General features: G+C 39.5%; 1 protein-coding gene across 3 annotated transcripts in view; it reads right to left on the bottom strand.

Moving 5' to 3' along the window:
* The window catches only part of MDN1 (midasin AAA ATPase 1), a 180192-nt gene that overhangs the window by 139026 nt on the left and 16758 nt on the right, over positions 1 to 24408 (bottom strand). For all 3 annotated transcript variants that reach the window (XM_036882440.2, XM_036882434.2, XM_036882449.2), the window contains exons 3-9: positions 23819 to 24043; positions 23358 to 23465; positions 23097 to 23277; positions 20735 to 20977; positions 20363 to 20494; positions 7671 to 7774; positions 5402 to 5516 (exon numbers count right to left, since the gene is read on the bottom strand). In XM_036882440.2, the coding sequence (XP_036738335.2) occupies positions 5402 to 5516; positions 7671 to 7774; positions 20363 to 20494; positions 20735 to 20977; positions 23097 to 23277; positions 23358 to 23465; positions 23819 to 24043 (1108 nt within the window). The remainder of the gene's footprint in view (positions 1 to 5401; positions 5517 to 7670; positions 7775 to 20362; positions 20495 to 20734; positions 20978 to 23096; positions 23278 to 23357; positions 23466 to 23818; positions 24044 to 24408) is intronic.

A 24408-nucleotide genomic window follows, 5' to 3' on the forward strand; every position in this document is an offset into this window, starting at 1 on the left:
TGTCTGATAAAATTCAGCAGTATATCCATCTGGACCAGGGGTTTTGCTCTTGGGTAGTTTTTGATTACCGATTCAACTTCATTGCTGGTCTAATCTACTTTTAAATCCCTCCATTTTATGTTTCATTTCAGTTACTGTATTCTTCAGCTCTGAGTGGCTCTTTTTCAGGTCTTCTATCTCTTTGTTGAAGTCCTCCCTGAGATCTTGAATACTTTTCTGTAAATCCATGAGCATGTTTATGTCTTTTATTTTGAAATCTTTATCAAGAGGACTGGTGATCTGTGATTCATTTCCCTTCTTTCTGGGATTCTGTCTTGTAGTTTTGCTTGGATCAAATTCTTCTGCCTGCTCATTTTGTCAGGGATTCTGTGTTTCTTATTTTGTATTAGATATCTCTGCTATGCTTTCAGGTCTAAAGTCTAATAGCTTTATGAAGAAGGTGTACTATGGTGCCCAGAGGCTCAAGACTCTTTACTCTCTAGTGCCTGGTTCTATTTTGGGGGCCCTAGCTGTTGGCATGCCAAGAGCAGGATCATCTCTCTGTCTGGCATTTGTAGTGATCCTGAGTCCGGGTGGGAAGTTTGTTTAAGCTGCTGCCTTTGCTATCAGCTCAGGAATCTCTGCTCAGCTCACTTTGGGCAGGGCTGCCCTCTGCCTGGCCTACAGCAATGGCAGGGCTGCTGGGTTAATGGGGTGGGCAAACCAATGTGCCCTATCCAGATGCACAGCACTGGGTTTGGACACACACAGGGAGAAAGGACGTCTTGGGTCTGCTCCTCCAGGCACCTCTCTGGTTGGGCTGGAATGGAACCAAGCAAGCTGGGACAGTCTCCCTCTGCCAGCAGCAATTCTGTTGCTGCCACTGGACCAAGTGGGTTGTCTCTCGGGAGCGTGCACAGGGAGGATCCTCGGGGCTGCGTTGCCAGCAAGGAGGATGGAGTGTCTGGGGATCCCAAGATTTCCCAATCTGTTGGGTCGAGGAAGACTGGGGAGGTGTCCTCCACCTGCCCTTTCTCCTGAGAAAAGAGTTGCGTCCAACCCTCATCCCCTCTGGTACCCACCCCTCCCACTGCTCACAAGTCTTTCAACCTGCCATCTCTGCTCTGGGTCTCAGGACTGGCAGAGCGTACCTGTCCTCCACACTGGCTGGAGTCTCAGCGTCCCTGAGTGTTACACCTGCATCTGGTGTCCAGCCCCGATAATCACCAGAACCCAGTGTGATCTGGGCTCATGCTCCTGGAGATCTCCAGAGCCAGGTGTGCAGAGTTCCTGGGCTCTTATCCTCTCCCTGCTCCATTCCTCTTTCTCCCATATGTAGGCTGGGTTGGGAGGAGGGCTTGGGTTCCACTCAATCTCAGCTTTGCCGCCTCACCCTTTCATGTGTGGTCGTATCTTCCTTCGCCGGTGTAGGTGGTCTGTTCTGTGGTCTTCAGGTCATTTTCAGATTTGCTGCATTTGCTGTATTTTCCTCTTTTATGTGTTTTTGGGAGGTTTCTGTCTTCCCTTCTTATTCCACCATCTTTAATCTCTAAATGTCAATCAAGTTGTTTTGACTTTCAAGTCTTATTGAGAAATATATTTCATAGGCTGCCATAGATGTGATACATCTGATGGATCTGGGCAAAGTCTAAACTGAAAATCTTCTGGAAAAGATTCACCATTCTAGAAGCCTTTAAGAATTTTTTTGATTCATGGGAAGAAGTCAAAATACCAATATTAACAGGAATTTGGAAGAAGTGTATTCCAACCCTCATGGATGACTTGGAGGGGTTCAAGACTTCACTGAAGGAAGTAACTGCAGATGTGGTTGAAATAGCAAGAGAACTAGATAGAATGACAAGTGGAGCCTGAAGATGTGACTAAATTGCTGCAAATCCCATGATGGAAATTGAACCAGATGAGTTGCTTCTTATGGACTAACAAAGAAAGAACTTCCTTGAGATCCAATCTACTCCTGGTGAAGATGCTGTGAAGATTGTTGAAATGACAACAACAGATCAGCCTATTAGATTATATAAACTATTGATGGAGCAGCAGCATGCTTTGAGAGGATTGACTTCAATTTTGAGATAAGTTTTACTGTGGATAAAATGCTATCAAACAGCATCATACAGATAAATTGTTACAAAAGGGAGAATCAACAGATTCAACAAATTTCATTGTTCTTATTTGAAGAACCTGACAGTCACCCCAACCTTCAGCAGCCACCACCCTGATCAGTCAGCAGCCATCAACAGGGAGATAACCACCAGTAAAAAGACTATAGTTCACTGAAGAGTCAGATGATGGTCAGCATCTTTTATTAGCAATAAAATATTTTAAATTAAGGTATGTACATTCTTTATCTCAACATAATGGTATTGCACACTTAAGAGACTAAAGTATACTATAAACATAAGTTTTATATGTGTTGGGAGCCAAAAACTTAATTTGACTAGCTTTACTGTGATACTCACTTTACTATAGTGATCTGCAACTTAACCCACAATATATTTCAGGTGTGCTTTATCAGAAATAATACCATCCAACAGATTTAAGTTAGCCTGGAAATAAGCATATTGTGATTCCAATCTGTATATGAAATATCCACATATTTTGTATATATTAAATATGTAATGTGCACATATTTGTGAAGATAAAAAACCATAAAACCTTTTAAAGGTATTATCTCAAATGGTAGATCTTATGGATTTTATTTCTTCACATCTTTTTTACTGGAGGATTTTATAACAAATATTCAAAACATGTACTTAAGAATAAAAATTATGGACAATGTAAGAGAATAATAAAGTAAACAAATTCAGTTTAATGGATATACATGTGGATCTTTCAAACACAGAATACACATTTTTGTGTATGAAGGAATATTTACAAAATTGGTCATATATATTTATAACCTTGTCACCACAAACAAAATATAGGCTATTTCCATCCCCCAAAACAAAAAGTTCCCTCAGGTCCCTGTTATAATCCATCCCTTTCCCTACACCTCACCTCTGAGAATGATGCCTCTCATGCAGATCCATATGGCTCTGCTTTCAAGTCTGTCATGCGTGGAATCATAGGATGTAGTGTATAGTTTAGATGTCTTACTCAGCATTTTTTGAGATTCATCCAGGCATCACTGCATATATTAATAGTTCGTTCCCTTTCACTGCCTAGTAATTCTATTATATGAGCATGTTTATTTATGATCAGGGTAAAAGAACACTATTTTTACTTAGAAAAAACTATCAAGTTTAAAATTTTAGTAAGAACTCAGTTACATGAAAAAAAAAGTTCTAAACAGATGATTTATATATACCCACCACCAAGTCATTCCCTACCTCAGCCAAAAATATTTTGCTATTACAGCATATGTAAAAAATAGTTATCACTTAATAAACTAATTGAACATGCTTTGGCTCTATTATCAATTGGTATGTATTCTGGAGTGTCAGTCCTTTAATAAGCATTTATTAAGAATCTACTTAGTATCAGGCACTATTCCAGGGATAAGGAAACAAAATAAGGAAAGGAGTCCATACTCAAGAAACTCTGTCTGGTATAAGCAGCAGATATACAAGTAAATCAAGCTTGCAGCACAAAGGACAATGTGGTCAGCCCTGCTTGGGAAACCCAGGAAAGTTTTATGGAGCGGAAGATGCACTTGGCAAAGGTCACTGGTGGCTATGAGTGGGCACTGCCAGCAGAGAAAACAAGCCATCTAAGACACCAGTGCATAAGACATTAGGACATAATCAAGGTGTACAGGGCAGACAAGGTATGAGAAACTGCCAGGCATAGAGCTCCTGGTACTTAATAGCTATGAAACTAGCACTGCATAAATAGCTCATTTTTTAAAGTGTGCTCTGGTATTTGAGCAGGAAGTCAGAAGACAATTTAAGCTTAAAATGACTGGGGCTGTCAACAGCAGAAATGCAGTTCCACGTGTTCTCCATGAGGTCAGCATAGATTATTTTAAAACAAGGGTTTTAGCCCCCAGGCATTGAATCAGGAGAGTATTAAGTTATTAGTAAGTCCAGAAGCTTAAAAATAACAAGTGTGCATCTCAAATTCAACTATCTAAATATGCCATGAGTCATTTAAGTGAGGGGGTGAATGCTTCCGCTGCATTTCCTGTCAGCAAGATGACTCACTGCTGTTCATGTCAGGGACAGAAAGATGAGCTTTGGCCTTTACTTCAAATACAGAACACAGTAAGGAAAGGGTAGCTGTCAAGTGTTCTCATCCTCTCAATCCCCAATAAATCATGCCTAAATGTGAACTGTAGCCTTCCCTTTAAAGAACATACTAGCAAGTCTGAAAACTAGACATTTAAACATCTACCACTCCAAAAGGAAGCACTGCATTATGGCAGAGCAATTTAACAAATGTTCACAGGGTGCCAGGGACTAAGGAGATGCTGGCGGCACAGGGGTGAGTAAGGTACCTGAGGAGCTTACAGCTGAAGGAGGCAAGATGGGGAAGACGGACACAGGAATTCACAACTGCGAACTAGAGTGAGATATACTCACAACTGCAAAATAGGTTGCAGAGTCCTAAAATCACACTGGCAAGACAAGGCTTCTTAGGGATTACATGATCAAGCTTTTTCCTCTAATAAGTGAACTAGATATCCTGAGAACCCCTCTGCCAAAAAAAAACCAAAAGGCTGGATAAAATATGTGAAAATGTTGTGTTATGCCGCTTATTTATCTAAAACTTACCCCCAAGAACTAGCAAAGCACCCCTTCTGTGCCTGAATAATCCCTGTTGATGCTTTATTTGCTAATCTCCAAGGTGAAGCTCTGGGAAATGGGGAGCTTTCCAAGTGAGGAGGTAGACAAAAGGGGTGTTGGGAAGTTAGCAGTGAAAAGTGAGTAATACCTCTTAATGATCGAGGATAATCAGCAACACTACAAAGTGAATGAATGTATGAAATCTGTAAAACAATTACTCTCAATTTTCCTTAATACCCAGATCGAAATGTGCATTAAAGTGTTGAGTGTGAAAGATGTTAGTTAGAGATCAACTTAGTAAGAAAGATCCTTTGGGGACAATGGGGGAAACTTAAATATGATCTGAGAATTAGATGGTACTGAGGAATTACTATTTATTTTATCAGGCATAACGATGTCATTGTGGTTATATGTGAAAAAGCCCTAAGATTTTTAGAGATGCATGGAAGTATTTAGGCATGAAGTGCTAATGTTTACTTTCAAATATATTAGCAAATGAAAAATAGTAGGTGAAGTCAATATATTAAAATGTTAGTATATTAACTGTTAAAAATAGGTTAACGATAATAGGTTGGTGACTTATTACATTATTTCCTCTATTTATTTACATGTAAGTCTGGAGCTTTAATAACAAAAAGTTAAAAAAAAAGCATCAATACTTCTTTATAATAACAACATACCTCATTCAGTTCTGTCTTATCCAAGTTATCCAGGTGAATTTTTGTCCAGTACTTGTCTAGCAGAGTAGCATGACTATTTAGTGGCCGATACCAATTTCCTCCACAGCTCAAAAGTCTGTATTTCAAAATAAAAGAGTCATACAAAATTCCCAATGTTAATCTTGAATTACGCTCCTGGTTATCCCCTGCTAGATATGATCTCCTATATGAATACACTCACAATCCCTTCCGGGGTCAGATACCACTATGCTGAGCCTGAAGGGCAGATGACAAATGAAATGCTGCCAGTTGACCCAAGTTTGACTCTTTTCCTAAGGGGAAGTAATAGAGTTTTAACCAAGTTATTTTCAAATCACTGCAAATGATTCTATTGGATATTTTGAACTCAATATGTTTCTTTCCCTTAAGGCATAACTTGAGGAAAGAGAGAACAAAATCCAAGGCCATTAAAAATAAGTCCACTGCTTACTACCAAAAGCTAAATTTCTAGAAGAGAAGCAATATTCATTAAACACATACTCTGGGCAAGTCACATGCTTACCACTTTAATTAAAAGCCATTTAATTCCATCCTCACAGCAACTACCCTGAGAGGACTGTGCTCTTCTTTTCTTCTAAGGCATAAGGAGAAGGAAAGTATGCCCCTTGCTCATTCAACTATGACTATAAATAATAGAGCCAAGAACCTGCACTCAAGTTTGAATGGTAGCTTTCTATGATGTCCCAATACTTTCTGGGAAATGTACCCAGCAGGAAAGAACTTCGTAGTTTCTGTAAAAAGAATCAGGGCTTCTCAAAATTAATAAGGACCTACCAAGGTGTTCCTTGAGAACCATAAGGTTAGCTCTGTACTCCACCAGGGAGTGGAGGTTCACTGGGGTACAGTAAACACTAATGTAATCACTAAACATAATGCAACATTAGTTTCACTCAGGTATTTTAAGATGTTGGAGAAACTGTACAGGAATAGACTAGTAGTAAGAAATAGACCACTGCTTTCATGGTATTAAAAAATGTAGACAGGGACATACACTAAGTTTGTTTAGCTTTTAGTCCTTTGTTGATGCTTATATTCATGTTTTTTTAATTGAAGTATAGTTGATATATAATCTTGTATCAGTTTCAAGTACATAACACAGTGGTTCAGCAGTTACCCACATTATTAAATCCCCACCCCAACTAGTGCTGTTATTATCTAGAATCACTGGCTATACTCTCCATGCTGTACTACTGTCCCTGTGACCAACTTACATTATGATTGAGAATTTTTGTGCTCCTTTATCCCTTTCACCCTCCCACCCACCTACCCCAACCCCTCCACCATGGTAACCACCAGTCACTTCTCAGTGTCAATGAGTCTACTGCTATTTTGTTTGTTTTGTTTTGTTTTGTTTTTGTAGTTCACAAGTAAGTGAAATCACATGGTATTTGTCTTTCTCCATCTGGCTTATTTCACTGAACATAATACCCTCTAGGTCCACCCATGTTGTCACAAATGGCAGGGTTTTTCTTTTTTATGGCTGAATAATATTCCATTGTATATAAGTACCACATCTTCTTTAGCCATTCATCTATTGATGAACACTTAGGTTGCTTCCATATCTTGGCTATTGTAAATAGTGCAGCAATAAACATAGGGGTGCACATATCTTTTCAAAATTAGGGATTTTGTTTTCCTCAGGTAAATTCCTAAAAGTTAAATTACTGGGTCATACATTATTTCTAGTTTTAGTTTTCTGAGACACCTCCACACTGCTTTCCACAGTAGCTGCACCAATATTCAATTTTTTAACTGTTTCAAATCTGCATGTCATAATCATCACCATCACCACATCTAGCCATCAATTAGACACTTATTATGTGGAAATCATTTCATCTCATCTTTACAGCTACAAGCTGTAAAGTAGGTATTATTAGCTCCAATATAATCAGGTAAGCAAGGTACATACACAAAGGTAAAAAGTGTAAGTGTCAGGACTCGACCTGACAGTGTCAGAGCTATCTGATAACAGTCTCACCTCATTATTTTTAAAAATGAGAACAAGTTTCTTAAAACTGATAAGTAATTTTTAAGTGAGAAAAAATAGCTTATATTTTCTAAATTATCTCCAATTGAAATAGTCCAGAATGAGTACGTGTGATCTGTGATCAGTCATAAGTAACCTTGCTTAAAGTGGGCCCAATGAGCTCTATTACCAGACCTTGGTACTCAGCACTCTAGAGTGCTGACTTATTAGGAAGAGGCTCCACAGTGGGAAGAAAGAACATACCTCCTGGTTGCAAAGAACTGAAATCCAGGAGCCACTTTCAGACAGTCACCTTGGCCAGGAATCAATAGCTCTCCATTCTCCAAGAGAGGGATCAGCACAGAAACCTAAAGCACAAAACCCCACTGAATACAGAAGTAACAAAAAACAAAACAACCCTCTCTCCGCATGATGAACACATCTTTAAAGGAAATCCCTGTTCTCATGTGAACTGGAGTCAAACGGCAGGTGTGAGTGTCTTGTGCCACCTACACTCCAGCACAGCAATTTATTTGTTCAACATTCACTAGGTGCCTCCTATGGAGCAAAAGAAAGACACTAAAAATCCAGACATGAGTGAGGCTGGAGAGACTAGCATTTCATGGGAGATAGCCATGCAAATCACCACACAGTACTATCAGTGTGACCCCAGGGGTGTACAAAGTAGTATGTGAAGATAGAGGTGGCTATAAATCAGAATGGACTGGTTTATAAGCAGTGCAGTGAAACCATCCCACTGTTAATGACATTCACTGAGTTTTAAAGTATAAACAGGAATTAGCCAGGTTTGGTGGAAAAGAAATAGCACATAGACTACAGGCAAAAATATTCAGATAAAAATGCACATGCTTAAGCATATGGCATGAGAGGATTCTGTTATGGTTAGGGCAGAATGTGCACGTGAAGTAGTGCGAAAACAGGAGGTTAGACGTAGATGTAAAAACTCTCCTGTGCTGAACTAAGGAGTTTGAATATTATCATGAAGTTATTCAGATGACATTGGCTGGGGAAAAAAAATTACATTTTTTTATTTTTGAAAGCCAACTATGCACAATATGGAAAATAAACTGAAAGGGAGCTAGAATGGAGGGGAAGATGCAGAAAAGGACACCAGTCACGTGACAAAGACAAGACAGGTAAGACACATGGATAGATGGATGGATGTGTGGGTGGCTACATAGATGAAAAATGAGACAGATAAAAATAAGATAGATAAATAGATAAAAATAGATGGAAAAAATTAAAAGCCCTGTGCTACGGCGGTAAGATAGGAGGGAATAAAGAGACAAGGAAAAAAGTACTAAGCACTATAAGACAAAATAAGAAACACCAACATTCTGGCTTGCTAACTAACTTTTCTCATAAAAGTCTGAGAAAGAGCAGACAAGTTCCACTTTGGACATGTTGAACTTACACTGGATAAGGGACACCCAAGCAGAGATTTTTTTTTAAGAAAAGTACGGAGTAGACATATGGATCCGGGGACATGAATTTATAAGGGAAGTTTGAAAAGAAAAAGAACAACGTAAGAATAGAACAGAGTCAAGGAAGAATTCTAAAATATCAGACATCATTTTATTAATTGTCATTATTTCATACATGGCCAGGAATTAAAAGGAAAGCCAAAAATAATATTGGGATGACCTCAAGATAACAAAATTTGAAACTAAAGAAAACCATCTGGACTGAGATCTATGAAAGCTACCTTAAAATAGCACTGGGTTAATTGTTCACAAAGAAGTTTGGGGAAGAACAAAATAATCAAGAGATCCAGGTATGTTTTTAAGTAAACAAAACTTCACCAGAGTGATAATTAAGTTTAAATACAATCAACTGAACAAATCAACCCTGGAAACAAATGTATTAACAGAAGGGGAATGATCTGCACAAAATGGAACTCAAAAGTACAGGCATCTTCTCATGTCTATCAGATGCTGCCAAAGGAAGACCAAGACAAAAACTGTCAGGTTTGGTCTTGACTCTGGACTTGGTCACCACAGAGTGTACAAGCTATGGGACAGAGAGAGCTAGATCCTTAGGCTCCATCACAGCCAGGACGGAATAACCCTTACGTTCTTTTACCTTCTTTGGCTCTCATTCCATGATCCATAATCCTAAAGACTTCCCAGATATTTGTGATTTCTCAAGAAATTGCCCAGGAAAGAAAGCACTAGAAAAGTAAAAGACTTAACAAATACTTTTAAATTGGCCTTGTGGTTTGTATTTTATTTTTATTTTCTTTTTGGTAGGAGTCAGCCTTGGCCCTGGGCTTATTAAGACAACTGAATTTCCACCAATATAAAACTGAGCATTAAGACCCTAGAACATAGTAACCAAACTATGAGGCCATTTCTGGGCCAATAACCCCATTACATCTATACCTCATCAGACTCCAAAACCATTATAATACACATGTATTTATAGCCACTCCTTCCCCCCATATCTCCCCCTAAACCAACACACACACACACCACACTCAATCTCAATCTCTCTCTCTCTCTCTCTCTCTCTCTCTCTCTCTCATTATTCTCATATCTAAGAAGGGAAAATCCATATGCAGGTAACTTTAGGGTTCATGTTAAAAGAAAACTAAAATCTCAGAAAAATCTGCCCAAAGGTAAAAATTTTCACTCTGCAATACATTTTTTTGGTCATAGTTTACAGAAGAAATATGGAAAGCCTCCACAGCTAAATTTTATGTACACAGAAAAGAGGTCTTTTTAACAGTGAAAATACACATCCAAAAAACTACCCAAGAACAAAACTCCCAGACCAGATGACTTCATCACTGAATTTTATCAAACTTTTAAAGAAGACCTAATACCACTTCTCCTTAAAATTTTCCAAAAAATAGAATAGGAGGGAATACTTCCAAACTTATTCTATGAAGGCAGCATCACTCTAATACCAAAACCTGGCAAAAACACCACAAAAAAAGAAAACTACAGACCAATATCCCTGATGAACACAGACACAAAACACTCGGCAAAATATCAGCTAACCAAATTCAAAAATACATCAAGAGGATCATACATCATGATCAAGTGGTATACATCCCAGGGATGCAAGGATGGTACAACATTCGAAAATCCATCAACATCATCCACTACATTAAAAAGGACAAAATTCACATGATCATCTCCATAAATGCTGAAAAAGCATTTGACAAAATTCAACACCCATTCACGATAAAAACTCTCAAGAAAATGGGTATAGAGGGCAAGTACCTCAACATAATAAAGGCCATAAATGACAAACCCACAACCAACATCATACTTAACAGTGAAAAGCTGAAAACTTTGCCTCTAAGATCGGGAACAAGACAAAGATGCCCACTCTCTCCACTTTTATTCAACATAATACTGGAGGTCCTAGCCACAGCAATCAGACAACACAAAGAAATAAAGCATCCAGATTGGTAAGGAAGAAGTCAAACTGTCACTGTTTGCAGATGACATGATATTGTACATAAAAAACCCTAAAGAATCCACTCCGAAACTACTAGAATATCGGAATTCAGCAAAGTTGCGGGATACAAAACTAATACACACAAATCTGTGGCTTTCCTATACACTAACAATGAACTAATAGAAAGTGAAATCAGGAAAACAATTCATTCACAATAGCATCAAAAAAGAATAAAATACCTAGGAATAAACCTAACCAAGGAAGTGAAAGACCTACAAGACACTCTTGAGAGAAATTAAAGAGGACACTAGTAAATGGAAATATATCCCATGCTCTTGGGTAGGAAGAATTAATATTCACAAAATGGCCAACCTGCCTAAAGCAATCTACAGATTCAATGCAATCCCTATCAAAATACCAACAGCATTCTTCAATGAACTAGAGCAAACAGTTCTAAAATTCATATGGAACTACAAAAGACCCTGAATAGCCAAAGAAATGCAGAGAAGGAAGAATAAAGCTGGAGGGATTATGCTCCCCAACTTCAAGCTCTACTACAAAGCCACAATAATCAAGACAATTTGGTACTGGCACAAGAACAGACCCATAGATCAATGGAATAGAACAGAGAGCCCAGATATAAACCCACACATATATGGCCAATTAATACATGATAAAGGAGCCATGGACATACAATGGGGAAATGACAGCCTCTTCAACAGCTGGTGTTGGCAAAACTGGACAGCCACATGTAAGAGAATGAAACTGGATTATTGTCTAAGTCCATATACAAAAGTAAACTCAAAATGGATCAAAGATCTGAATATAAGTCATGAAACCTTAAAACTCTTAGAAGATAACATAGGCAAACATCTCTTGAATATAAACATGAGAAACTTTTTCATAAACATATCTGCTTGGGCAAGGGAAACAAAAACAAAAATGAACAAGTGGGATTACATCAAACTAAAAATCTTCTGTACAGCAAAGGGCACAATCAGTAGAACAAAAAGGCATCCTACAGTATGGGTGAAAATATACATCCACTATATTTTCCTTAATGGAACAAAAACAAGCACATTTTTATTACATCATCTCCTCCATCTGTCCTCAGCCCACTGCTTCCACAGCTCTACAGACACCATAGGCGGGAAGCAGGGTCTAGGTAACATGGGTAAGATGTTTCCCTGTGTAGACAGTAAAATGAAGTGAGGTGAATGATGTAGGCATTGTGATGTTGCATTAAGTTACTATTCACCTTCTGATGGTAAATCAGAAAGAGGATCATCTGCTTCCAGACCGCAATTGACTGCAGGTAACTGAGAGCATGGAAAACAAACATGACACCAGGGAGGAGGAGGGCCTGCTATACAGGAGGCAGCACAAGCAGAATTTTACCCATTTTCTACCAAAAAAGAGAGCAGCCAAGTAATTCAACACCTCAAACCAGATTAGGTGACTAATCAGGAATGAGCTTCTTATGACATAACATCTCTAGTTATGTTATTTAAACCATCTCACAGAATCATTAAGATATTAAAAATAGAGGGCGGAGCCAACATGGCGGCGTGAGTAGGACAGTGGGAATCTCCTCCCAAAAACATATATACTTTTGAAAATACAACAAACACAACTAGCCCTAAAAGAGAGACCAGAAGACGCAGGACAGTGGCCAGACTGCAGCTACACCAGCGAGAACCCAGCGCCTCGCGAAGGGGGTAAGATACAAGCCCCGGCCCTGCGGGACGCGAGCGCCCCTCCCCCCAGCTCCCGGCGGGAGAACAATAGGCAGAGCGGGAGGGAGACGGAGCCCAGGACTGCCGAACACCCAGCCCCAGCCATCCGGGCCAGAGCGCAGACACAGTATATGCCCAGGGGGCCCTGGATACTGGGAGAACAGGGGGTAGACCTCAGAGCGGGTGCTGAAGCTGATGCCCCTGTGACAAAGAAAAGCGGGGGCTTTTTTGAAAGTCTTAAAGGGACAGGGACTTAACAGCTTGACGGAAACAACCCAGGTCACAGTACAGCAGCTGGAAATTACAGGGAAAACCGGGTGCACTAACCCCCTGGGCAACAGCTCTGAGACCCCTCACGGAGGCAAACAGTCAAGCAGCCCCCCCATCCATCACCCCACCGGGCGCTGCGAAAGCAGAGAAGCAGCCTGAGACAAATTCCGCCCACAGAAAGGGAAATTTCTCCCTTCCGGCCAGGCAAGACACAAAGACCCACTCTACACGCAATTACCCAACACAAGCCACTAGGGGTCGCAGTTGCCCCAGTAAAGAAAGGCCAGTAGTAAGTGAAAATTTTGGCCCTCCCAGCTGACAGTCAATAGCACCTGTCAACATGAAAAGGCAAAAAAATATGATTCAGACAAGACTAACCCAGACAGCTTCGGCATCTGCTACATCTTCCCCTGAGAAGGAATCTGGGGAGATAGATTTAGCCAGTCTACCTGAAAAAGAATTCAAAACAAAAGTCATAACCATGCTGATGGACTTGCAGAGAAATATGCAAGAACTAAGGAAGGAGAATTCAGAAATAAAACAAGCTCTGGAAGGACTTCAAAACAGAATGGACGAGATGCAAGAGACCATTAATGGACTAGAAAACAGAGAACAGGAACGCAGAGAAGCTGATGCAGAGAGAGATAAAAGGATCTCCAGGAATGAAAGAATTTTAAGAGAGCTGAGTGATCAATATAAAAGAAATAATTTAAGAATCATAGGCATTCCAGAAGAAGTAGAGAGAGAAAAGGGGATAGAAAATGTCTTTGAAGAAATAATTGCTGAAAATTTCCCCAAACTAGGGGAAGAAATGGCCTCTCAGACCACAGAGGTACACAGAACTCCCATGACAAGGGATCCAAGGAGGGCAACACCAAGACACATAATAATTAAAATGGCAAAGATCAAAGACAAGGACAAAGTATTACAAGCAGCCAGAGAGAAAAAAAAGGTTACCTACAAAGGAAAACCCATCAGGCTATCATCAGACTTCTCAACAGAAACCCTACAGGCCAGAAGAGAATGGCATGATATACTTAATGCAATGAAACAGAAGGGCCTCGAACCAAGACTACTGTATCCAGCACGAATATCATTTAAATATGAAGGAGGGATTAAACAATTCCCAGACAAGCAAAAGTTGAGGGAATTTGCCTCCCACAAACCACCTCTACAGGGCATCCTACAGGGACTGCTCTAGATGGGAGCACTCCTAAAAAGAGCACACAACAAAACACCCAACATATGAAGAAGGGAGGAGGAGGAATAAGAAGGGAGAGAAATAAAGAATCATCAGATTGTGTTTATAATAGCTCAACAAGCGAGTTAAGTTAGACAGTAAGACAGTAAAGAAGCTAACCCTAAACCTTTGGTAACCACAAACTTAAAGCCTGCAATGGCAATAAATTCATACCTTTCAATAATCACCCTAAATGTAAATGGACTGAATGCACCAATCAAAAGACACAGAGTAATAGAATGGATAAAAAAGCAAGATCCATCCATATGCTGCTTACAAGAGACTCACCTCAAACCCAAAGACGCGCACAGACTTAAAGTCAAGGGATGGAAAAAGATATTTCAAGCAAACAACAGAGAGAAGAAAGCAGGTGTTGCAATTCTGGTATCAGACAAAACAGACTTCAAAATAAAGAAAGTAAAAAAAGACAAAGAAGGACATTACATAATGATAAAGGGCTCAGTCCATCAAGAGGATATAACCATTATAAATATATATGCACCCAATACAGGAGCACCAACATACCTGAAACAAATATTAACAGAACTAAAGGAGGAAATAGAATGCAATGCATTCATTCTAGGAGACTTCAACACACCACTCACTCCAAAGGACAGATCCACCAGACAGAAAATAAGTAAGGACACAGAGGCACTGAACAACACACTAGAACAGATGGACCTAATAGACATCTACAGAACTCTACATCCAAAAGCAACAGGATACACGTTCTTCTCAAGTGCACATGGAACATTCTCCAGAATAGACCACATACTAGGACACAAAAAGAGCCTCAGTAAATTCCAAAAGATTGAAATCCTACCAACCAACTTTTCAGACCACAAAGGCATTAAACTAGAAATAAACTGTTCAAAGAAAGCAAAAAGGCTCACAAACACATGGAGGCTAAACAACACGCTCCTAAATAATCAATGGATCAATGACCAAATCAAAATGGAGATCCAGCAATATATGGAAACAAATGACAACAACAACACTAAGCCCCAACTTCTGTGGGACGCAGCAAAAGCAGTCTTAAGAGGAAAGTATATAGCACTCCAAGCATATTTAAAAAAGGAAGAGCAATCCCAAATGAATGGTCTAATGTCACAACTATCAAAATTGGAAAAAGAAGAACAAATGAGGCCTAAGGTCAGCAGAAGGAGGGACATAATAAAGATCAGAGAAGAAATAAATAAAATTGAGAAGAATAAAACAATAGCAAAAATCAATGAAACCAAGAGCTGGTTCTTCGAGAAAATAAACAAAATAGATAAGCCTCTAGCCAGACTTATTAAGAGGAAAAGAGAGTCAACACAAATCAACAGTATCAGAAATGAGAAAGGAAAAATCACAACAGATCCCACAGAAATACAAAGAATTATTAGAGACTACTATGAAAACCTATATGCTAACAAGCTGGGAAACCTAGGAGAAATGGACAACTTCCTAGAAAAATACAACCTTCCAAGACTGACCCAAAAAGAAACAGAAAATCTAAACAGACCAATTACCAGCAACGAAATTGAAGCGGTAATCAAAAAACTACCAAAGAACAAAACCCCCGGGCCAGATGGATTTACCTCGGAATTTTATCAGACATACAGGGAAGACATAATACCCATTCTCCTTAAAGTTTTCCAAGAAATAGAAGAGGAGGGGATACTCCCAAACTCATTCTATGAAGCTAACATCACCCTAATACCAAAACCAGGCAAAGACACCACCAAAAAAGAAAACTATAGACCAATATCCCTGATGAACGTAGACGCAAAAATACTCAACAAAATTTTAGCAAACCGAATTCAAAAATACATCAAAACCATCGTACACCATGACCAAGTGGGATTCATCCCAGGGATGCAAGGATGGCACAACATTCGAAAGTCCATCAATATCATCCACCACATCAACAAAAAGAAAGACAAAAACCACATGATCATCTCCATAGATGCTGAAAAAGCATTTGACAAAGTTCAACATCCATTCATGATAAAAACTCTCAGCAAAATGGGAATAGAGGGCAAGTACCTCAACATAATAAAGGCCATCTATGAAAAACCCACAGCCAACATTATATTGAATAGCGAGAAGCTGAAAGCATTTCCGCTGAGATCGGGAACTAGACAGGGATGTCCACTCTCCCCACTGTTATTTAACATTGTACTAGAGGTCCTAGCCACGGCAATCAGACAAAACAAAAAAATACAAGGAATCCAGATTGGCAAAGAAGAAGTCAAACTGTCACTATTTGCAGATGACATGATACTGTACATAAAAAACCCTAAAGACTCCACCCCAGAACTACTAGAACTGATATCGGAATACAGCAAAGTTGCAGGATACAAAATCAACACACAGAAATCTGTGGCTTTCCTATATACCAACAATGAACCAACAGAAAGAGAAATCAGGAAAACAACTCCATTCACAATTGCATCAAAAAAAATAAAATACCTAGGAATAAACCTAACCAAAGAAGTGAAAGACTTATATTCTGAAAACTACAAGTCACTCTTAAAAGAAATTAAAGGGGACACTAACAGATGGAAACGCATCCCATGCTCATGGCTAGGAAGAATTAATATCGTCAAAATGGCCATCCTGCCCAAAGCAATATACAGATTTGATGCAATCCCTATGAAACTACCAGCAACATTCTTCAATGAACTGGATCAAATAATTCAAAAATTCATATGGAACCACCAAAGACCCCGAATAGCCAAAGCAATCCTGAGAAAGAAGAATAAAGTAGGGGGGATCTCACTCCCCAACTTCAAGCTCTATTATAAAGCCATAGTAATCAAGACAATTTGGTACTGGCACAAGAACAGAGCCACAGACCAATGGAACAGACTAGAGAATCCAGACATTAACTCAGACATATATGGTCAATTAATATTTGATAAAGGAGCCATGGACATACAATGGCGAAATGACAGTCTCTTCAACAGATGGTGCTGGCAAAACTGGACAGCTACATGTAGGAGAATGAAACTGGACCATCGTCTAACCCCATATACAAAAGTAAACTCAAAATGGATCAAAGACCTGAATGTAAGTCATGAAACCATTAAACTCTTGGAAGAAAACATAGGCACAAACCTCTTAGACATAAACATGAGTGACCTCTTCTTGAACATATCTCCCCGGGCAAGGAAAACAACAGCAAAAATGAACAAGTGGGACTATATTAAGCTGAAAAGCTTCTGTACAGCAAAAGACACCATCAATAGAACAAAAAGAAACCCTACAGTATGGGAGAATATCTTTGAAAATGACACATCCGATAAAGGCTTGACGTCCAGAATATATAAAGAGCTCACACGCCTCAACAAACAAAAAACAAATAACCCAATTAAAAAATGGGCAAAGGAACTGAACAGACGGTTCTCCAAAAAAGAAATACAGATGGCCAACAGACACATGAAAAGATGCTCCACATCGCTAATTATCAGAGAAATGCAAATTAAAACTACAATGAGGTATCACCTCACACCAGTAAGGATGGCTGCCATCCAAAAGACAAACAACAACAAATGTTGGCGAGGCTGTGGAGAAAGGGGAACCCTCCTACACTGCTGGTGGGAATGTAAACTTGTTCAACCATTGTGGAAAGCAGTATGGAGGTACATCAAAATGCTCAAAACAGACTTACCATTTGACCCAGGAATTGCACTCCTAGGAATTTACCCTAAGAATGCAGCAATCAAGTATGAGAAAGATCAGTGCACCCCTATGTTTATCGCAGCACTATTTACAATAGCCAAGAATTGGAAGCAACCTAAATGTCCATCGATAGATGAATGGATAAAGAAGATGTGGTACATATACACAATGGAATACTACTCAGCCATAAGAAAAGGGCAAATCCAACCATTTGCAGCAACATGGATGGAGCTGGAGGGTATTTTGCTCAGTGAAACAAGCCAAGCAGAGAAAGAGAAATACCAAATGATTTCACTCATCTGTGGAATATAAGAACAAAGGAAAAACTGAAGGAACAAAACAGCAGCAGAATCACAGAACTCAAGAATGGACTAACAGGTACCAAAGGGAAAGGGACTGGGGAGGATGGGTGGGTAGGGAGGGATAAGGGGGGGAGAAGTAGGGGGGTATTAAGATTAGCATCCATAGCGGGGTGGGAGAAAGGGGAGGGCTGTACAACACAGAGAAGACAAGTAGTGATTCTACAACAGGTTGCTACGCTGATGGACAGTGACTGTAAAGGAGTATATAGGGGGGACCTGGTATAGGGGAGAGCCTAGTAAACAAAGTATTCGTAAGTATTCGTCATGTAAGTGTAGATTAATGATTAAAAAAAAAAAAAAATGCAGTTCCTATGTGGTGACCTCTAATGAGTTCTACACAATAATATAAAGGACATATAAAAGTGTAGGCAAAGGGTCTGTTTGTGTTTATACAGAGGATCAAAGCCTAATTTGGCTACCCCGAAAATGAACTAAGAAACGATATGAAAGAGAACTTCCAACATCAGCACTCTCGGGAAGACTCATGCCAGAAGATGATCATCAAAAAACCCCAACAAAGATCCACGCACTGCTACAGCTGTAGATGCACTCATCCCACCAGCTCCTGGACTTGCCATGGGAATGAAGGAGATATCTAAGCTGGCCTGTGCATACAGTAAAACAACAAATTTGACTGGATCTATACTGTTGGAACTCAACCAAGAATTAGGAGAAGTGCAAATTGTAGCGCTCCAAAATCTTACAACTACAGACTATTTACTGTTAAAAGAACATATGGGATGTGAACAGTGCCCAGGAATGGGTTGTTTTAATTTGTCTGATTTTTCTCAAACTATTCAAATTCAGTTAGATAATAACCATCATATCATTGATAAGTTTTCACAAATGCCTAGGGTGCCTAACTGGTTTTCTTGGTTTCACTGGAGATGGCTGGTAATTACAGGTATGCTTTGGTTATGTAACTATACTCCTATTATGTTAATGTGTGTGCGCAATTTAAGTAGTAGCTTAAAATATATACATGCTGAAGTTACTCTACAAGAAGATATGTCAAAGAAATAATCAATCTTCCCATGTTTTCTCCCGCCTGCTACTTCTATAGCTTTTCTTCTTCCTTCCTAATTACAACGAATTCTTAAATAGAATTCGTGCCTCATATCAAATTTACCGAGTATCATAACTCCTCCAAGTGGTAAAGATACCTCAAGACAAATGCTGGGCATAGAAGCCACAGGGCATAAATATGCAAAGAAATAAAAAGCTAACCATTTCAAACAATAAGGCTTCTCTCTCACTTACCAACTTAACATTTCCCTGTGTGGCCCCGGAAGATGACTGGTTAGCCAGAGACGGGTAAGATTCCTCAAGGGAGGAACAACCTAAGACAGGCACAGTCGCTGGGGGGTCATCAGGTGAGAAATTGGGGATCAACAGAGGTGAGGCTTAGAACCTCACCCCCCCTGTACTGAGAGAAATCTTCTGCATATGTGGATGTTTTATTGCCCTTGTCTAGCTTGGATTAACACATAGTCTACAGGCACACACCTGATCATCTACATTTGCTCTCTTACAACACTAAACTATGTTTTCTACCTTTATGTTGTATCTACCTACCACTTCAGCATCTTATTAAAAATAATAAAGAGAGAAATGTGGTATCCACATATAAATCAAGTATAAAAATCAAATGTGTATTCATATTTGAACTGACTGTTTATAGTTCATAATGCATGAGCAAAACCAAAAGTTTCTGTGATGACTGCCCTTGTACTGTTCACCATGTAACTTATTCACTATGTAAGAATTTGTTCTCCATGTAAGAACTTGTTCGTTATGCTTCAGAAGATTGGAGACTGACGAAAATTAGGCTTGGGGTGGATTAATGATTGTGCATTGAGCATTGACTCCCCTATACAGAATTTTATTGTTGTTAACAACCATTTGATCAATAAAAATGAGAGATGCCCTAACAACAACAACCAAGAAAAAGTACACACTTCCAATTGTAAAATAAATAAGCAACCGGGATGTAATGTATAGCATAAGGAATATAGTCAAAATATTGTAACAACTTGGTATGGTGATAGCTGGTACTTAGAATTATCATGTATATAAATGTTGAATCACTGTGTTGTACACCTGAAACTAATGTAATGTAATACTGTGTGTCAACTACCCTTCAATAAAAAATAATTATCTAAAAAAAAAAAAAAAAAAAAGATATTAAAAATATTAACAAAATGCTCTTCAAACACAGGAAATTAGTGAGTAATCAGTGAGATGACATACCACATCTAATGGGGCATAGTCAATATCCTCCAGAAGGATCCAGTGTCCCTTCGTGGCTGCCTGTGTCAGGGTGCCAGGCTGCCATACAAACTCTCCTGGGACATCTGTGCAGCGATACATTCCCAACAGCATCTGCAGAAAAAGCATAAAGTATCGAAACCACACACCTGAGGTGTCAATGCTACAACCTTTGGTTAATTCCATTAAACTTCCAATAGGGATGTATACAAGCACTTTAAGTTTTTACACCTTGGTCCTATCTGTTATGAGAACGACCATTAACTCTTCTCATATTCCCTTAGCAGAAACAATACTTCAGTGCAAATAATTACAAACATGCTAACCCACCAATATTTGCCATTTCTTAATTACCTTACTGTCAGTCTGATCTCCGAGCTGGACTTTGAAAAACTGAGGGGGCTTCCTTCTACCTGTCATTCCAGCTAAATATTCAACTAAGGAAGTTTTGCCACAACCTATTGGTCCTTCCAACAATACAGCATTCTGAGAAGCCACTGCCATGGCCAGGGTCTGAAGATTTTTGCAGACTGACTCAACCAGAACAAAAGACCTGTGTGCCAGCTCCTGCTCACGAGGTGAAGTCCCATTACCAGCCTAGGGAAACAAGTGAGAAATAAAGGCATGTCAAGAAGGCTCTATGTTCCAAGGGGCACTAATTAATTTCCAGAACAATGCTGCCACTAGCCACTGCATAAAACTCTGCAAAACCCAATAAAACACTGCAAAAACCAATAAATTAGTAGCATCAGAAGTATGACAGAAGGAGTGTTACCCAAAGAAAGGAAATGACTTTTTTACTTTTTATTCTTTCCCCAGCCCCTGGGGATGGAGGGGCAAAATTTGCTAACAACTTTCAAGAAAAGTTTCCCAAAGTTTAAGCCAAAAGAGTTGACACATGGGAATGGAGGCAAACCTCATCTGTCACGACTGGATTTTAATCTTTCTTCCTCTCACCATATTCTAGGAACTCATATCTAAGATCATAAATATTTATGATATAATCAGGGGCATATGGACACTAAAAGAAAATTATATATTATAAAATAGTTGATTTTTTTCAAGTGTCATAAAGAATATTACAGGTGTTTTTGAAGTCTTTTTCTTTTACATACCTGTACTAAAATATTTGGGATGAAATGATGTGCTATCTGGGAGATGATTCAAAATAATATGGTATAGGGAAAGTGTGCAGAAATACAAATGAAACATAATTGATCATGAGTTTATAACTACTGAAACTGGGTGATGGATACATGGGGACTCACTACCCTATTGTTTCTACTTTGGACCATGTTTGACACTTTCTATAACAAAAGTTTACTACATATGACAATGCACCTAGTATGTTTAATGGAGTTAGTGTTTTGATTTTGCAAGATGAAAAACTTCCGGAGTTTGTTTGTTTAACAGTGTGAATATACTTAACACCCCTGAAATAAATACTTAAAAATCTTTGTGATGACAAATATATATAAAATATATATAATATTTCTCATCACAAACATTCTTTTTCTCTCTCCCTCTTTATTTAAAATTTTAAATAAAAATGCACCTTATATAACATGGAAAAAGGGTCTCTTGGAAAAGCGGTATGATTACTAACTTTTAAGAATAGTAACTTTTCGAACATGGCTAATCTCTTAAAGATATGTGAGGACAATTTGAGACTCAGGGCTAGGAGTTTTTGAACGTTCTGCAGGGCTGTTATTCTCAGCAATTTAGCAGACAGGCTGAGCCATAGCACCATTCTGCACTTCTGCCCCAGTGCCTTACCACTGCTACCCACCCCAAACTATGTGAAAATCCTAATACTCCAAACTTAATCTGTATCAGGAGAGTAGTTAAAGAGGGGTGGGGTCTCTTAGTGACCAGAGGGAAACACAAGGGGCTTCCAAAGTGTTGTAGTACTGGATACACAGATATATTCAATTTATGAATAATCATTGATCTGTATATTTAAGATGGGCACTTTTTACCTGTATATTATACTTTTTAAAAAACTGTACTGCCTGGTGACAAACTGATGGTTCAAGGAATGACCCAGGACTTCTCCAAGAAGAAAACTGGGTGAATCTGACCATCAGACAAAATGACAGCTGACTAAAGGCTACTGGGGAAAAACAGACTGGCTCCCAATGGTTTCAGTTTATGGAACCAGGTTATGATCTATAAGCCTTTCCAAGGTGTGGTCTGGAGCCATATTCTTAGAAAGAAGGTCATTCCAAATGGCAGGAGGAAGTTCACTACAGATACTAGTCCCCCAAACAAAGGCAAAGGGAATGTTCTGAGAGAGGCTGCGGGAGTCATACCTGGGCCTGCTCCTGTCTCTGCCAAAGGGCGACCCAAGGGTCTCTAGGCAAGTCATGCCGCCTTTGTTGCACATAAACACGGCGCAACAGCTTGTGCTACCCGACCTTACGTGGTGGTCATGGCAAATAAATGGGAGGGTATATGGAAAGGTTTTGCTAAAGTTCAAAGCATCACAGAGGCATCAGGACATTTTCTAATTTAACATTAAACAGGAACAAAGAGAACATCCAGAGAGGAAGGGCATGGGTGAATTTCTTAGTCTCTCCCTGAACACTTCTGTAAATGGAATAGCAATTTGGCAAATTCAATCTGGCTCCCACCTGTAACACAGAGCCCAGCCAAGGGAAAAAGCACACTGTTTAGGAGGGGGAAGGTGGTACACCCCCTACTGATCCTGACATACCTGCTCTCCAAGCCCAGGCAGCACCACACCACAGACCGCAGTCACCCTGGAGGAAAGGTCAGATGAAACAAGGTGTCCCTGTAAGTACCGCAGCTCCTTTTCTTTGCGCCAAAGGGAGGCTTCTGGATTGGCCAAAACCAAGGCCTTCTCCAAGTCCTGTAGCTGGGCCTCTTCCAGTAACCTGACAGAAATGAGGATCTCATCAATTACTTTAATGCACAGTAAAGCCACATCAGGATCTCCAGGAATGCTCCTGCTTACCTCAACCTGAAATGAATCAGCTCCTCAGTACTGAAAATCTTCTTAAGGAATGATAACTTGTGTTCCTCACTCATACAGGTAACCAAAGCAAGACAATTGGCTGTGTACCTGAATAAAACCAAAGAACATAAATTCAGGACCTGCAGTGGATCCTAAGGAATAAAGAACACATACCAGACAACCAAACCCAAGCAAAGGAAATCTTGCAGAATTAACATGATACACTTAAGAGTAGAAAATACAAATCAGGCACAATGAATTCACTCAACAGAACATGCAAAGAGTGGCACGCCATTCATATCATCTCGTTTTCCTCTGAAGTCACACATGATTAAGGAAAAGGAATAGGAACATAAAAAACACATTTTAAATAGCTTCACCTCTCTGCTCATGCACACAACTCTTTACTCCCTCTATCATGCCCACACTGAAGGCACAGGAAAAGTCCAACAGCTACGCACCAGCGGACCAATGTGTCGTGGCTCCTGAGGAGAGGGACACACACGCTCCAGTCCCAGAGCTCCCGGAACACAGACTGCTCTTGCTGCAGAAACTTGTAAGCTGCTTCCATTAGGTCCCGGAGCTTCATCCGCCTGCGCCCAAAGCGGACTGAAGTAGCATCTGAACTCTCTAGGAAGAGTCTTTGAAAGACTGGAGAAGTGTCCTTGAAATACCTCAGAGAGAACCTTCAGAAAGAGAGAGAGAGCATTTTCACTTGTTGGTGAGGATATCAAAGTATACATCTCCACTTTGAAACAGGACCGCAATATGAGATAACAAGAAATTTCAAGGGTCTGAGAACTAAAAGAGAAGAATGCTAAAGCCACCCAGTACTAAGACTGTATCCTGCTCAAATTCAGGAACCGGGACCATGGCATAAGGTATCTGAGAGGATACAGAAATCACAAGTACTCACTGCAAGTGTTTACTAGTAACAATGCACTCCCTTTCAAAAAACCTTTATTGGCTTCTCACCATGAGCCAAACACTGTTGAGTACTGGGGGTACAAAACCAAGGAGATACTTACCTTGAGGAGCCTGCTATCTAGTA

The sequence above is a fragment of the Manis pentadactyla genome, chromosome 12, assembly GCF_030020395.1.
Source record: "Manis pentadactyla isolate mManPen7 chromosome 12, mManPen7.hap1, whole genome shotgun sequence".
NCBI lineage: Eukaryota > Metazoa > Chordata > Mammalia > Pholidota > Manidae > Manis > Manis pentadactyla.